This window comes from Sander lucioperca, chromosome 18 (genome assembly GCF_008315115.2).
Source record: "Sander lucioperca isolate FBNREF2018 chromosome 18, SLUC_FBN_1.2, whole genome shotgun sequence".
In the NCBI taxonomy this organism is placed as follows: Eukaryota; Metazoa; Chordata; class Actinopteri; order Perciformes; family Percidae; genus Sander; species Sander lucioperca.
This window is the reverse complement of record NC_050190.1, coordinates 15,815,479-15,833,392: the sequence shown is the minus strand read 5'-3', so window position 1 is coordinate 15,833,392 and position 17,914 is coordinate 15,815,479. Positions and strand designations below refer to the sequence as shown.

Sequence of the window (17,914 nt, the reverse complement as noted above, 5' to 3'; positions counted from 1 at the left end):
ACAGAGGCCTTCTTGCGCTCTGCACTCTGATTTGGGGGTGGAGGCCCGCCACTTCTTGAACAGCTTGCATAGTTTTCATATACATAGTTTGCACTTTGTGTTCACCATTACAGATTCACACAGCTGAGCTTCTTTTTTTAGCATTGAAAGAAATTGTGGTTCTTGTAGTAATTAAGTTTGGAGAAGGCGTCACAAACACACACAAAAGCACAAACAAGCTAAGATCCTGTGTTTTCAGCAGGTATTGTTCCAGGAAATGGTTGTATATTTTGACCAAAGTTCCCAATAAATACTAGGGTCTCAATTCCCCGTATGCAACCTCAGTGCATCTTCTCCGATATGCACACACTTCTGAAAGAGCACTTGACAATGACATCTCTCTTTATGCAATTGGACATTTAGTCAGATGTTTCCAAAATAAAAGCAACATGAAAAACAGCCACTGTGACAGAGCTCTTTCAGCTGTCAACCATGATTAGCAGATACAATGTTTTTATTGTGTAATATGTCATTGTTTTATCACAGGTAACAAAGTTCATCATAGACTCCAAAGCAGTGAGTCACTTGGTATTTCACAGAGGCCAGTTGGTTAGACTGCTAGTCTTTTTTAATAGTGTGAATCATTGTCATGGTATTGATTCAGTCACAGTGGCTCTGCTCTAAATCACCCCAGCATGAATTCCCAGTTTGATTGAAGGCCGGTTGTAAGAGCAGGTCCTCCCCTATTGTGTAACTGCATGAGCAACCTTGCGAACATACATGTCCACTTGTGACACATTCATTGCTGACTCAGCACACAGTAATATAACAGATTCATTGGACGTCAGTCATTGCCACAAAAATGAAAGGAACAGTTTTTTTTCAGCCATTTTAGGTGTCACGCTTGGCCAGAGACAGATGGTCTATGAGGAAAAATAGCAGTGACAAGTGATTGGCTCCCAATTGCTGTGGCAGTTTGAAACAGCTCAGTTATTGCATTAGCAATTAAAATGCTGTGGGTTCATTTTCAGCTCACTATCCACACTTGAAATGTGTGCATGAATCGTCCTGTGCTGTCACTCAGATGGACAAGTGAGCAGGATATCTGCCAAAGCCGTAAGCTGGGGCCTTATTTTGATCGTAGCTGCTATGGTGGATATCATGTGGCTTGCAAAGCTGACAGATTTGCTGCTTTGACTCTTTGTCCGTTGCCTCACTCTAAAAGCTCTTACCATTGCTGATTTGCCCCGAGGGTTGAGGACACAATTCCCTGTCCTTTGATCTTCTAAAAAAAGGCCATGAATTCTAGGGAGACTGCATTTAACCTTTGGGAGATGGATAAGAAAGCTGCTCTATCGATTTGTTTTGCTCAGAAAATAAGGGGTGTGACTCTCCTCTGGTTAGTTGGAAGGGATGCTGCCGGAAAAGCTAGACAAGGCTGTTTTTGGAAACATGTTCTAAACATTTTTGGTAATTGCTACTAAAAGTCTTTTTGACATTTATTGCACAGTATAATTTTTCACTGGATTTAAAAGCATGTGGGATTTAAATGAACTTGGCAGATGTTTTCCAGTTGTCTGGATCTTTTTGCATCTTTTTCAAATTTCAAAAGTGTACAGATTATGTACAGACAGCAACCAAATGAAAGTACTGAAGCAGTTTGGGTGTTTGATGCCAGATAACTCAGAAATGACAGATTCTATTGCTGATGTGAAACATTAAAAGGTTGCCATCACAAGTCTCTCGTGTGTTCCCTCAACTTTGGGACTCAGTCGCCTTTATCTTAATCCTCTCTTAAATAGTGCGCCAGCTAGCCACCATGCTAACCACTGCCAAACTCTGAAGGTCGCATGCCTTTGATCTCTCAGTCTAGTCCAGCGGTTTATTATCTTTTAACTTTGTTTTCAACTCCAGTTAAGGTCTGAGCTTGTGGAAGAGTGGGAGCTGTCAGTGATACTCAGTGCAGATATAATGCTATTTAAATGCTAATGTGTTAAGAGGAGCAAAACGACCTTTACTCACACTCGGGCGGAGCAGCAGCACAAAACAGAAGCCCTTAATAAATGAGCCTCTGACTCTGTTTCCCTTCCCTCCACTTTCTCGTGTCAGATATAAGGTGTGTATATCACCGTCGAGCCCAGAGGGCTTTGGCAACATTATGGTGCTGGATGTTGATTCAGGTGTTAAATCAGACATGATTGGATGATTGTAGAATGTACCAAGTGTTAAGTTAAATTTAGTTAAAGTTTTTTTGGGGGTTTTTGATTGAAATATCTGCTTATCACAATAGGTATTTGGTCTTCTTGTCTCTGCAGTGAAAAAGTTTGTGTCTGGTGATTGTTTTAGCCTTCAGATCCCAGCCTTTTCCTTTCTTAAAAATGTTCGATATTATTATTCGTCTTCATCTGCATACTCATTATTATCATGGCCCCATCAACATTTAAAAGCATGATAGCTAGACATTCAAAGATAACACTGTCTTACTACTGTATATTGTGCTGAAATGTTTTTGCCACCCAGTTCACTAAATTCACGCTCCATCCTTGCAGTCCATCTTAGCAGTTGGCAACCTTGCCAGGAAGCTAATAATTTGATGGCAGGTGCTGGTATCTGTGTAAAAATAACATGCCCTCTCCCTGTCCACGGATGTCACAGATACTTGTCTCCCTGTTTGCAGAGCACTTGCCAGAAGGATGCACACTCACTGAGAGAGCTGCTTTCCCTCAAGCCGCCTTGTGTAAATATTAAATAACCTTTGAAATGTTCTGTAGGACTTACTTCTTGAATTGTGCGTCTATTTTTTCTTGCCTTTAGCGAAACTTAAATTCTGTATCAGCAGAGGAAGAGGTGGGGAAAAAGGAGAAAGAGATACAGAGGGCGGATGAGTCTGTCATCTGTCGTATAATCCCGGGAAATGCCATAACTCTGCCGATAGATCATTTATTCAGTGCAGCTCCCTGAGATACCTCAAGGAATAGTCTGCCGTTAGAGAAAAGGCCTTGGAGTGAGACAGTGACATAACTTCAGACAGAAATGTAGCATCACATCAATCAATAATGCAACGTCATCCTTCTGCTGCAATTACTAGCTTTGCAGTGAGTGAACTGAACTGACTCAAGCTAAGCAAGTTCACCTGATGTAGCCTGTTGAACTGTACTCCATAGTAATGTTTTTTGATAGGCATTTTCAGCTCTGTGATGTACAGCCTCACAACAACAGTCCATCCTCAGGGAAATGTCCTAACCGTTTTTTCCCTCATGCATGTTTAAAGTAGCCTAAATTCATTTTACATCAGGATGCCAAGTTAGACATCCTCGTGTAAGACTGGTAAACAACGAGAATTTGTTTTCATCTCGACAGATGGAGAACGACGGCAACAGAAGAGCAAGGCTGCACCTCAGGGGTTGAGATCTCAGACCTCATTAAAAATAAGTCTGAATGGAATTCATTTTATCCAATTTAAAAGATGAAAACAAACATCCACCCATATTCACATTTCACTAACAGCACAGTCATTCTCATAGTCTTGGAAAGGTTTTTGGATTTGTGAATGAGACTTCCTTAGAGTTAAGAGAGGAACATCCTTAATATACCTAGTGACAAACATCTTGAGGGTCCAGTGACCAGACCAGAGAGGATTTTTGACAATGTTGGGCCTGTAACTTGTGTGAGTGAAGCTTATACAGTTGTATTCAAATGTCCAATAAATAAAATCTGTTTCAAATGATTACTGAATTGCTGGGTAGTCGCAGGAAGGGTTGGGAAATATACGATATAGAGTGTGACACAATATAAATTTGTCAATTGTCATTTGGCTCTCGGGAGTAATCATAACCATGGCGATGTTGCATGATTTTTGCATCAATGTGATAAAGTAACTTATTTTAATTCATAGGATTACACAAATATTTCTGTCTGATTATTTCCTCAATAAACAGTGTCTTTTAGAAATGTATCAATACTGTGAAGCATTTTATCCATATCTGCAACTCCTGGTTGCAGGTAAGTCTCTTGATGGAGTCTTTTTTCCTTATATTTAAAGTTTTGTCCAAAGGCTAAAATCTTTAACATTCCACATATTGTCCAGTGTTCACCAACAAAAGGAAATTAAACTTAGGAGCGCTGGAAGTGACTGGTCAGGGTCCTTCTTGGTCAGGTTAATTAAAATGACCAACTTAATTTTATCTCTAGCATAGGCTAGCGGCTAAAGGCTACATTAGCCACTGCTAGCATAAGATACCCAAATCTCTGATCAAATATTGACAGTTGAGTTGCATTGTGAGTAATGTGGGCACCAGGTTTTGACAAAAGAATAAGGCTGCATGGAGTGAAAAAGTTGATGGTTCTGCTGCAAACTGTCCATCGTATCCCTAGTGTACCATGGTGATAGAAAAGGGGAGCTGTTCAATGCATAGAGAGTTTCTGGGAAAGACAAATGTGTTGTCCTCATTGGTAAAGATATGGACAAATGTTTTCCCTTATTGGTATTGAGAAAATAAAACAATCTGACAGGAAGCAGCCGTTGTCATAAGGGGTAACTTAGCCTTAATTTTGAATAATAGCAGCACTGAGAATACCACCAGTATATGATGGACCATAACATTTATTCAGAACTCCAACCTTGCAGTAAGAATTACTTGTGCAGCCACAAGCTAGTAGCACTCGACAATACGTCTAATTTTGTTCATTGGAGCACCTGAATAAGGTAACCTCCTCCACAACTGCCAAGGTCCTTAGAGCCCTGCTGCTCAGAATTAAGTTCATGATAAACAACTATTTAAGAATGTATTGATTTGTCAGTACATTGTTGTACATGTACTTAAAAGTGCTACTATTTGACCTAAAACTCCCATCCTCCTCTCTCTCCTAAAGCAGTAGCTCATAAAAGCTCTCCTTCAATTTACAGGGTTACAGCGAGAGTGAAAGTGAATGGGTTTATGAGGCATATAATTGGCAGGCAAGTGATCTTAGATGGTTATTCTTTGTTTCTTTGTTTATTTCCTATATCACAAGACAGTATGCAGATGAGTTTGAAATATGACCTGGGCTAGTTTTTCTACTACAATATTCAGTTTTTAATGAGGAAAGACAAAAACAGACAGCAGACAAGGGGATTATTATTTTACTGAATAAATATTAGATTGTACACTTTTAATTTTTGTTATATAGCATAACTTAATTAGCACTCATTAGCTAGTTTAAAGGGGCAAGCAAACATGGAGCTGGCTTAGCTGTAATGGCGGCGGCTAGCACTGGTAGCTGCGAGCTAACAACGCCAATCATGCTCCCACTGCATAGCTAATTGCTGCCGCTTTGCACTGTGCACTACCTGGCTCGGGCTTCCGTGGGATGTCGGAGCTCATACGGGGTTCGTAATGCTGATCATCAGATCACGAAGGAAGAGAGGGTGGAGGAAACAGGGAGAGCTAACAAGGCTAACTGCTACAGTGCAAACAAAGCATTAGTTAGCTCCATGTTTAGCTTACACTCACCGGGGCAACCTGCTCATCAGCGGTAATGTTAACCGCCCCGACCTGAGCACCGTTCTCCTTTAGAAGCCCAGCCTGGGCAGCGTGCAATGCTTAGCATCGGCGAATAGCCACCAAACAGTCAGCCAATGAAAACGTGAACACAAAGGAAGGGGCCAACAGTTTCAACAACCTGTTCTCATTCCCAGTTCGTCAAATTCTGACGCCAATAGGAGGGACATGCAGCCGGACCAGCTTCCAAAACAAAGAACAAAAGCTCAGATTACAACACTCATAGAGGGATTGTGACTTCTCAGGACGCCATTACTCCCCTGTCTTTACATAGCAAATATTCGTTTACTGCAAAATAATGTTCTGATTTTCGAAAACAGCCCCTTTAAACCTCATAAATTGAAAACAAGTGTGAAGGTCTTTAGATCGTTTTCAGGATCTATTCTGTTCATCTGTTTGCAGATGATCAAAATTTATATTAAGAGGGTTATTCATGACATATAGCATGCTTACTGTTCCACATGGAATTTTAACATCCTGAGGTGATTCAGAGGAGGACATTGTAATTACAGCGAAAGCACACGGTGACAAGGCATAAAGAAAAAGTAAACCTATCATCTGATTAAGTTTAAACTTTTGAATCGAGTGTTGGGATGTCTGCCCTTGGTGACCGACCTCTTTTATTCTAAGACTACATGGCCAACAGAGAGAAAAGGAGGGAGGGTGCATTTGATGATCGTCTCCCAAGGATTCCTAACAGGCTGTGTGCCTCACAGCACTCTCCTCAGGGCTTTGATGGATGACACCAGCAGCATGGAGTGATAGGCTATTATTTCACTTTGCATTGGATAAATGGCAGTGCTGGCTTCTACCTGTCGCCTGCCTTTCTCTTTCTTTCGTTCTCTCTTTTTTCCCTGTCCCTCTAGCAGTATACCGTCACAGACCTTAATAGAAGGGAAAAAATAGGACAGATTTTGTCTGTGCAATCTGTTGATATCACTTTCACATTTCGCATCTGCTACTTTTTGAGTTTTTCGTGTCCTTTGTAGTTGAAGTGGATGTGAAGAGTGAAATTATGGTGGATAATGACCAACCTGTCCGAGGACTTGTCATTTGGTACTAGGCCCCCCCCCCCCCCCCCATCATTAAATGTGATATGCATTTCTTTTTTTGGGAATATGCTTTTTTTTCACCAAGGGTGTGATCTAATATTCTCTCTCTTTCTTTCAGACCAGCAGTATTCATGGTCACCCTCGCAGTACTTCGATGAGGACAGCTACTCCTCTCCACCCAGGAACATGAAAGGTCTCTCTGGCGGCCGCCCTGCCCAGCTCCAGCTCCAGCTCACCTCTCCCATCTCAGCACACACCTGTGGCCTGGCTGAATGCGACCATGCCCTGGACCATCATCTCCACCATGGCAACTCACGACCCCCCTCCTACCTCCTCAGCCCCACAGAAAGCTGCCCCCTTGAGAGTCACCATCGTTGCTCCCCACGGAGCTCCATCCACTCTGAGTGCATGGTGATACCGGTGTCCATGTCGGCCACCGACCACTCCATCTCTAGTAGCACTTTCCCCCGCATGCACTACGGCAGTGCTTCGCGGGAAACCGGTGGCAACACTTCTGGCGGCAGGGACTCCCGAGACGACGGTGGCTCATCCTCGCATGGTGGGAGCGGCAAAATGAACCGAATCCCAGCAAACCTTCTGGACCAATTTGAGAAGCAGATGCCGCTGCACCGGGATGGCTTCCACACACTGCAATATCAACGCACCTCCACCACAACCACGACCACAGAGCAGCGCAATGAAAGCCCCGGGCGAATACGCCACTTAGTCCACTCGGTACAGAAGCTCTTCACAAAGTCGCACTCTCTAGAAGGTTCCTCCAAGATGAACGGTACCAAAAGCGACTCCCACCGGGATAGCGCACACCACCATCACCACCACCAAGGCCACCACAAACACAGCAAACGCAGCAAGAGCAAAGAACGTAAATCTGACAGCAGCAGCAAGCAACGCTCGGGAGGTTGGTGGAGTTCGGATGACAACCTGGATAGTGACAGCACGTACAGAACACCCAGCGTCATGTCACGGCATCCTGTGGACCACATCAGCCACTGCTACCCTGACTCAATGCATGGCCACCTGGCTGGAGACCTGTCGCTAAAGACCTCCAAGAGTAACAATGATGTAAAGTGCTCAGCCTGCGAGAGCATAAGCATGGCACCAGAGGGAAAGTTCATGAAGAGGAGCTCCTGGTCAACGCTAACAGTCAGCCAAGCCAAGGAGGCTTACAGGAAGTCCTCACTCAACCTGGAGAAGCCCATGACACCAACCGACCTGAAGCCCAACGTCAGGCCCTGCCACTATCTACAGGTGAGTATGGTTTATTTTGCAATGTGTCAGTAGTGCACACTTGAATTGAGAAGTTCACAGAATGATAAACATATTTAGTTTATTGGAATGCATGTATCTGTGGATAGCTAGATGATGGGTATGTGGATGGTTTTGGTGAAAGGAGAAGATGGTGATTTGACAGTGACAAGCAATTGAAGAGATGATAAAAACATTCATTTTATCTTTCAGTCACTGCAGTGATTGAGCGTCCATTCACCATAATGTAAAAGTCATAAGAACCCGAGGCACTGCAGCACAGAGAGTCTCATAACATGAGCCTGTATTGTACAACACAAAGCACTCTTTTTCTACAGGCGTCGGTGGTGAATAGACAAGAGAGAAAAGTTGCTCATCTCAACTGGATTCCCAAATGATCTGAAAGACTAGTGTTTTGTTTGTGGTTGCCCTGGGTATTACAATGTAAACCTGTCCTATGGCTCAGCATGTGGCTGGCAGCAGAAGGGACTAGCACAGCAGGATAAATCAATTAACTTTATAAATGATCTGCGCTGGAGGGGAAGAGTCAGCAATGTGAGAATAAAAGACTAGAGATCAATGTTGATTGTAACCGTGTTGCTGCTTTGATTTTACATTGGTTTCAGCTCTGAGACAAGGTTAGCATTTAGCTCAGGCCCATGATTGGCTCTGCAGGAGACCCATAGCACCGCAGGGATCATTTAAGTGTGAGTCAGCACTTTACACAGAAGTGTCTCACAGGTTTAATATGCATGCTGAAGGGTATATGAAAGAGAAAAACTGAAAAGAAAGCATTCTTATGAATCCCAAAATTGCAAAAGTGGGATAAAATAGATTAACGCTGCTCAACATACAACAATGGGATATCTGATAGCATCATGTAAGTACCGCCTGCAGCCAAAATAAAGTGAGCACTTCAGCACATTGAGAGAGAAGACTAGGAGACTCAGAGCTCTATGCAGAGAGTGTGTTGTATGGATTAGAGACTGTTGTAAACGGAAAGCCAATACATTACTCAAATCTGCCAATGGAGCCAAAGAAATCACTCAATCTATGCTTACGTCAACAGAAAATGTTTTAGAGGACTAATTTTGACTTAGTCTTAGACTATGTTTTAAACATAACTGATGATCATTTGGAACTGGACAGGCAGTGCACTCATCCACTCAAATTTCTTACAATCCCACTAAGTGCAGTAATCTCTCAATGAGAGAGTTGCAGTGTTTAGTGCCCCCCACCCCTTCCTTACTTCCACTTGGTCATTCAGCTGAGGTAGTGTCCGAGTCGCGGCACTATAAACACTTCTAAAAATATCCCCTTCTGCTCCTTCCTGCCGCAGGGCTATATTTAGCCCAGCGTTATCAATCCAGTCCGTGCAGGGTGACACATCTTCCCTCCCTGGAGGAGAATCAATGCCCTCTCAGGGAGCTGGGAGATGCTTAGAAGGAGAGAAGGAGAGAAAGTTGAAGATACATACCGCTGAGGTCTGTGCCTCTATGGATGCAAGGAGATACTCCAGGAAGCAGAGGGGAATAAACGGCAAAAGAGATGGCGGTTTATGTTCCCCATGGCTACTGTTGTTGCTCATCAGCAGGAGCAGTCAGGCAGAGATAGAGCCAATAGTCAGGAATGATACAATACACACGAGGGGTCACATTGAGAAGTTTTCACTTCCTGCTGCTGCTGAATTGGGATTACCCACAACTGTCTGCACTGTAACAACATAAACTGTATCTTGTCCATGTGTGAGTGTGTGAGAGAGAGAGAGAGAGAGAGAGAGAGAGAGAGTGTGTGTGTGGGGGGGGGGGGTATTTATCGCACACCAGATGGTTTGATGAAGTGCTAGTCACCTTGTTTGCGTCCTTGGTTAATGACAGTGGGAATGAAAAACTTCTGAAGTGTTGTCTAAGTATGAGATGGCAGAACAGAAAGATATGGAGTACTTGCAGCAGGTGTGTGTGTGAGTGTTTATGTGCGCGTGAGTGTGTGTGAGTGAGGTAGCGTATGTGTGTGTATATATATATATATATATATATATATATATATATATATGAGAGATCTAACTGGACATCAGAGGTGACAGAGATAGATCGATATTGGTTGCTCTTTCTCTGAAATGACAAATTTCACAAATTAGCCTCAATTAGCACACACACACACACACACACACACACACACACACACACACACACATGTTAATGGGTTTGACTGTGAGTTTGAGATTAATGAAAGGAGGTGATTGTTGCAAGACATTTTTTTCTGTTGTAGGCGACAGACTCACCTAATTTAGCATTTTTTGCATATAGGTGTGTGTGGGCGGCCATCTCTCCCTTGCTCTCTCTTACACACACTCTCCAAATTAGATATGCAAATACACCCGGAATGCAGCAACAGCTGTAATCCATGCCTCCTCCAACTTCCTTGCATCCAGCCCATAACTTCACAGTACTATAACTTTGTCTTACTGACAACTCTCAGCCCTGATTAAGTCAGCTGTTCCAGCAAACTACTCTGTTCTCTCCCTGCATACAGTACTGTAGTACAAAGGCAGGATTAGTCTTTGATAGTTTTGCTGATAGGGCATTGCGGAGGGATTTAATAAGCCAATTAATTGCCATGTTGGCTTGCCAAAGGTGGAGCTTGAGAGGCAGAAAGACTGCTGATTAAATTAAAAAAGGGAAGTGAAAAGCAGCAGAAACAAACCTGGCACTGTGACTGAAAGCTACAGTAACACAACCTACACGCACAGGGGTTGCCTAACTTTTTATTAAGGAGTTCCCAGATAGCTATCTGGTCATGAATCACTAATTAGTAAGAATTTGTCCCAGGAACGACGGGATCAGACAGCAGTTTGTAGCTAAATATTACTCATCTCTGTTTCCTGAGGTGACAGCGTGGCTCTGTGGTTACCACCGTGTCAGCGAGCATCTGCTCATATTTGTGTTTTATTACCTCAAACCTAAAGTTTCCTTCAATTCTACAAGGAGGTTGTCAGGCTATAAAAATTTACTGTAATTGTCAATTGTCCAGCCCATTTTCTTTTGTGTGCTACTGCTCTCCCAGGCCAAATCAATAATAATGGCCAACTATGATAGTGTCCTGATTTTTTGAGGGTTTAAAACAGTATGTGCTGCTTTAGTAGCATTTTCTTGTCAAGAATTCTTCACTGTATTACAGTCTTTAAACATAAGTCCAGAACATACCTTGTCTCATGGTCTGTGTTTGGAGAATGTAGAGGTGTTAAATAGAGATCCCTGATCAGAAAAATACTTGTGCACATCTATTTCATGAGACAGGTGCGTAGGAGAGTGATGAGTATGGCAAAAGTTGCAAACAAAATCCTACATACTGTCTAATTTGCAAAGAAAAATGTAATGGCAACGTTTTAGCACTAGACCTTCATCAGACAAATGGTATAAGACACAGAGAAGCCATCTTAAAGTGTAACTCTCGCCAAAATGCAACCTAGGGTCTTTTTGTGAATGTACCCGAGTCCAACTTTCGTTTAAAAAAAAAGCATATTTAGGATGGAAGCGCCACTTTTAAGATTTACCGTATTTTCGTTTTTTTGGTCAAATGGCCTTTTGAATGGGAGTAATAGGGGCACTTTTATGCTAGCCTCAAAATGGCTATTTTTAAAACACTAAGAAGGCTCGACACAACATGAAACTTTGCTCGAAGTATCAGCAGGGGCTCTGCACATGAACTACACCGGTGTACAAGGGATATACTAAATCTGTGGCTACTTGTTTTGATATCGACTCGTTTTGACTGCCGAGGTGGTAGCGGCTGGAAACAACAAGAGCTACGGTGAGTTGTTCAAAACCTTTTTTAGTAAACTCTGGGTACACAAACAATGTTGTCAATGCTTTCGTTAAGGTGTAGAGCCCCTGGTGATACTTCAAGCAAAGGTTCATGTTGTGTTGAGCCTTCTTAGTGTTTTAAAAATAGCTATTTTGAGGCTAGCATAAAAGTGTCCCTATTACTCCCATTCAAAAGGCCATTTGACCGAAAAACAAAAATACGGTAAATCTTAAAAGTGGCGCTTCCGTCCTAAATATGCTTTTAAACGAAAGTTTGACTTGGGTGCATTCACAAAAAGACCCTATGTTGCCGTTTGGCGAGAGTTACGCTTTAAGTGGCTGTAGGTATGCACCAATCACATTGTCCACATGCAATAAGGCATGAATATATTACATCAGTTTAATATACATGTAGCTGAAAAAACAACACTCTTTATAGTAACAACAATATAGAACACCCCAAAAAAACTTACTTTAGATGGTTACATTGGCATAAATAAACTTAGCACAAAGAGTAAGGAAATTTGTGTTTGGTAGATTATTTCTCTGTGGTAACAATGCTTTTGGCAATAAATCTTATACCGTTGGAAAGACTGTTTAGTTCCCTTTCAAATGGTGCCCCATTTGTAAGGAACATGCATTTGTGGGATGAGCAGCAGCGCTGAGTATGTGGGTTGCGCCTATGAAAATGTTTTGTTTGATTGGCACCTGTGAGCATGGGCCCTACTACTGTAAGTACAGCTACAGTCAGTAAGTGTCTGCTCCAAGAATTGGCATGCCGCGCTTGACTGATCTGTATAGGGCCCTTGCGATAGGGCAACTTCAAGCTGAAGTTATTTGGAGTGAGCCCTAGTACCATCTCCAAACTGAAGGCCAAGTTCCATACAACAGGGGATGTCAAAGACAGGCTGCTAAGTGGGCGTCCCAAGAAGACAACACCCCTAGTGTTATAGTGTGGGGCGGCATCTCCCTCACTGGAAAAACAAGGCTTGTCCTCACTGGAGGCAATCTCAATGCAGAGAGATATAGAGATGAGATTCTGCAACCAGTGGCAATCCCATATCTCCGCAGTCTGGCACCGAACTCTATCCTCCAAGATGACAACGCAACCCACAGGGCGAGGTTTATCAGAGACTACCTCCAGAATGTGGGAGTGGAGAGGATGGAATGGCCTGCCAGCAGTCCTGACCTCAACCCCATTGAACACTTGTGGGATCAGCTTGGGCGTGCTGTTCGTGCCAGAGTGACCAATACAACCACATTGCACAACCACATTGGCTGACTTGCGACAAATGCTGGTTGAAGAATGGGATGCCATCCCACAGCAGTGTGTGACCAGACTGGTGACCAGCATGAGGAGGAGGTGCCAGGCTGTTGTGGCTGTGTATGGTTCTTCCACACGCTACTGAGGCTCCTTGTTTGTGAAATTAATAAATTGTTAAATTGCCAATATGTCTTGTTTCTTCAAACTTCAATCATCCAATCCACCAAACACCAAACGAGTCAATGGCAGAATAAGTTGTTTGGCATTGGCAGAGAAGATTTGGCAAATTTTTCATGGGCGCAACCCACATACTCAGCGTTGCTGCTCATCCCACAAAATGCATGTTCCTTACAAATGGGGCACCATTTGAAAGGGAACTAAACAGGCTTTCCAACGGTATAAGATTTATTGCCAAAAAGCATTGTTACCACAGAGAAATAATCTACCAAACACAAATTTCCTTACTTTTTGTGCTAAGTTTAGATAAATAGAAAAGTTCATAATAAACACAACAGCAAAGCCTCACAAAAACTACAATGGGCAAACACTTCATCACTGTATATGTTAAATATGTTAAATAACAGTAATCAAATTGACCTTTATCCTGCAGACCCCTAGAGGTAATTGTAGTCAAAAAGACCATAATTAGCAGGTTACATTTGTGGATGAATCTAGCGTAGAATATAGAAAAAGTCAACACCATAACCCCATCCACAATATTAACTACAAAACCATGCAGCAAAAATACATATATAAACTTAGCACAAAAAGTAAGGAAATTTGTGTTTGGTAGATTATTTCTCTGTGGTAACAATGCTTTTGGCAATAAATCTTATACTGTTGGAAAGCCTGTTTAGTTCCCTTTCAAATGGTGCTCCATTTGTAAGGAACATGCTTTTGTGGGATGAGCAGCAGCACTGAGTATGTGGGTTGCGCCCATGAAAAATTTGCCAAATCTTCTCTGCCAATGCAGATGTTGAGATGAGATGTTGTGACTGAATTTATTTGTCCTCTCTTTTTTGTAGGTTTTTGTAAAAAAAAAAAAAAAAAAAATGTATATAGTGTTATACAAATCAAATTACTGAGCCTATCTAAAATTGATTCTGTTGTGATGCGCTATGTTTCCTAATTTGGCTTTTGATGAGAGTGTTATTTGCATATGAGATGTGAGTTTTAAATGGAGGTGAAGAGAGGTGAAATGATGGTGATACTAAATAGAAGTCAGTAACAATTTCAGGTCAAAAATCAATGGTGCTATCCTTTTTTAGGTCAATGCACCCTATACTGTCTTTATACTGGCACACACATGCCCAGTGTACATGCATTTTCAGGCGTTTCAGTATGGACGGAGATTATTTTTGAAACGGGGCCAAAACACGTGAGGACGTAAAATGCCTGTTTTAAATGACAACATATTAGTGCTGACATAGTCTTAGACTTGGATGCAGAGTTGGTCTCAGAAATAGCACTGTTTTTCGCTTAGAGTAACACTATTAGAATCAAAGGGACAAGATTATGGAAGTTTGACAGTGGATCATGAAGTTCAATTTCTCGACTGACTGTTTTCTTTTTGAGCATGTCTATTTACACCTTCATGCTAACTGATAGCATTAAATGTCAGTAAATAAACAACACGAAGACAAGACAAACAGACAAAATGTTGCATGTGTGGGCGTATATGTGTGAAAGAGAGAGAAGAAGAGTTGGTGGTGGGCGTGCAGTAGGTGTTTAGTCAGGGAGGGTAACAGTCAGCTAGTAAGAGAGATAAAAATGAAAGCAGCACCTAGTCCAACACCCACAGCGTATCCATGCAATCTTGTGGGAGGAAATGAGGGGTTGGTGGGTGGGATTACCAATGATTGAACCTCTAAGAGCTCTCTAACTGTACTCTACACTATATCCCTTCTATCCTGCCTCTCTCTCTCTCTCTCTCTCTCTCTCTCTCTCTCTCTCTCTCTCTCTCTCTCTCTCTCTCTCTCTCTCTCTGTCTGTCTGTCTATCTCACTCTATTACGTAACTTAATGGCAGTGACTTATGTTTCTTAGTGGGAGAGGTGCTGTGTATAGATAGAGCCGCAGAGTTAATCAATGAAATGCACTGCACTGCAGGAGCATTGGCTGAGCCGAGGCCTTCCTAGCCAGCACACACACACACACACACACACACACACACACACACACACACACACACACTCACACACTTCTACACACCCCACTCCACTCCCTGTGGCCTCCTACAGGCAAAGATTAAAGCACTGAAAGTAAAGATAGACATACACAGCTAAATCAGCTTGGGCATACAGTATGTGTTACAGAGTTGTTGTCATAAGAGAAAACCTGGGTCAACAAAAAATAATTTCCCCCAAGTCATGCATGTTCTTTATTGAGCAGAATCCACAATGTAAATGTAAGTAAAAGTGCTGTTATTATAATAATGAGACTTGGATCTTCACACTTGAGCTGTGAATTTTCACACAGCTCCCACAAACTTCGGCTCATATTCACAAAGGGCTTCACGTCATAGCCATATAATGCACTGTTGGACAGAACAGGATCTGGCACATTTATTTAGAAACAACAGAATCATCCAAACCTCCCCGAAAATACACAGAATAATTGCACATGGTAGAATGCTCACCTCTGAATCCCATGTTTTCCCTCTCATCTTTGGGTCAAGGTAAGTGTTCATCTTGACAAGCATCCATATTTAAACTCCATTAGGGATGGTGAGAAACCATGTCTGTTTTCACAGTCAATCAATATGAGTGCGCTGCTGTCCAGCCTTTGTCTTCACAGGGAGACATGCTACAATATATCCAGTTTATCAGTGAATCCAAATTAAGCACATCTCACCACAGCTTTCGCCTGTCCTCTGGCGTTCCCTTCATTAATTAGACGTCTAAAAATATCAAACCCCTCCAAGACTTAATTAACCCATCGACTCCATTTGGTAGCTTGTGCATGCCTGTCTTTGGAGAGGAGATGAATTACTTTTATCAGTGTGTGTTTGAGTGTGCGTTCGTGTCTGTTTGGGTGTGCATCTTTATGTGTTTATCTTTATGTCAAAATAGTGACATGTCTGAACGGTTTGCAATTACAAATATTTTCTGTTGAGAATTCCAGCTGCTTTTCATGCTTTTCTGATATAAAACTGGTGGTTTTCTTCTTAACAGTGCAGTGTTGGAAAGGATGTCTGTTTTTATTTCTCTTTGTTGGGAAAGTGCATCTTTTTGTGCTTCATATGCATTTGCCTTTTATGATGTAACACCACAGCCTTGCAGTGAAATTTGCTATTGAGCTTTACAGACCTAGCGGACACATCATAATTCCCATCAATCATGATTCCCCCCCTCCCCAGCGTAACAACATAGATGAAACATAAGGATCAAAGGCTGCTTTGACCTAGCATTCTCTGTGATTAACAAGAGTGGGTTGTAATAAAGCCATAATTGATCAATTACTCAAGCTGTTTTGATTTGATGTGACACTTGTTAGAATAGCAATTGTGGGTGGACGTGCTTTGATGCCAGAGGTTAGTAGAATTAGTAGGAGGAAGTCGTTTTTCCAGGAACGGCACATTCAGTGCTGTTGATGAATTGTATATCTCATAAAAAATAGTGACATGTCTGAATGGTTTGCAATTACACTGAGAATTCCAGCTGCTTTTCATGCTTTTCTGATATAAAACTGGTGGTTTTCTTCTTAACAGTGCAGTGTTGGAAAGGATGTCTGTTTTTATTTCTCTCTGAATAGTAATCACATTTCTATTGTTATTTTCCAATAGATGACATTTGCATCAGAAAGTGATTAAAGTCATGTGTCTGACGCTTTAGTGACATTTGGTTGCAGCCTATCTCCGCCTGACATTTCCCACAGCCAGTAAACTGCCGCCCAGTTCATTGTGAACCTGTGAGTAGTGAGTTAGTTAGAGTTAGAGGAAAGTTTCAGAAAACATCAGTATTATCAGTATAATCACACATTAATACAGCATTTGAATAATAATAATAATAATAATAATAATAATAATAATAGTGGTTGAGAGGCTATTTTAAAGTCCTCCTGGAGGGCAGCTCTGGTCCACTGTTGCTGTAAAGTCAAAGAAATATGGACCCAAGTCAGATTTAACTTAATGAAATCTAGAGCTGGGTGGAGTGGCACTGCGCCGAGGCTGATCCAGCTGCCAGGATGTTAAAGTGACGGATGGATACAGCATCAGAGAAGCCTTCAACTTCCACATAGAATGTAATGATTACTGACAATGTCATATTTTATGAGTGCAAATCATTGGTCATGTAAATGCTTGTCCAGCTTGTCCAAGCGTCTGACCATCGCACACAGTCAGCAGAGTGCAACGAGGTAAATCTAAAAAGGGAAATAGAAAACAGGGGAGGAGAAGCGAGAGTGGTTTTTGCTTTTGTTTGCCTGTAGAGGGTCTCTGCACCTGTGTGCTGTGTATCATCCATGTGTGTTTGTTTGTAGGAGAGGCTAAGACCCTGACTCAGCTGCCACTGTTGTCCTAGTAATTTGTTGTAATGTTTAACTAAAGCAAAATGAGTGTGTGAGTGAGAAAGAGAAAAAGAGAGAATGCTATTGTGTGTAATGAGCTTGCATACAGTCATGATCAGCTTTTAAAATGAGTGGGTGAGCCCTGCAGATTTTTAATAAGCCACACCACCACCATCTCAAATACAGATCATTTAATGACATATCTACATCTTGTATTATGGCATGTCCAATAATGGAGTCACATTTTTCTTTCACACCAAGCTCTGTATTCACCAATGTTCTATTAGAACTAGTATACCAGTTACATGTGCTCTGCTTGAAATGGATTTCGACAACAAAATAGCCTGTCTGGGCAAAGCATGCCAGACTAATGTCAAAGTGCATTAACCTCCACTTACTACTGCAGAACGACAGTATACAAGGTGCTCTATGTCTTCCTGCTCGCTCCACATTTAACATTTAGGACTGTCGTGATGCCCCATGTTCTGTGTAAAATATTTACTCC

At 42.0% G+C, this 17,914-nt stretch overlaps 1 protein-coding gene across 6 annotated transcripts in view; it reads left to right on the top strand.

Moving 5' to 3' along the window:
- Window positions 1-17,914, top strand: part of dlgap2a (discs, large (Drosophila) homolog-associated protein 2a) — a 119,011-nt gene that overhangs the window by 64,709 nt on the left and 36,388 nt on the right. For all 6 annotated transcript variants that reach the window (XM_035994828.1, XM_035994825.1, XM_035994826.1 and 3 more), the window contains exon 2: window positions 6,690-7,840. In XM_035994828.1, coding sequence (XP_035850721.1) covers window positions 6,758-7,840 — 1,083 coding nt within the window. In that variant the 5' untranslated portion in view covers window positions 6,690-6,757. The remainder of the gene's footprint in view (window positions 1-6,689; window positions 7,841-17,914) is intronic.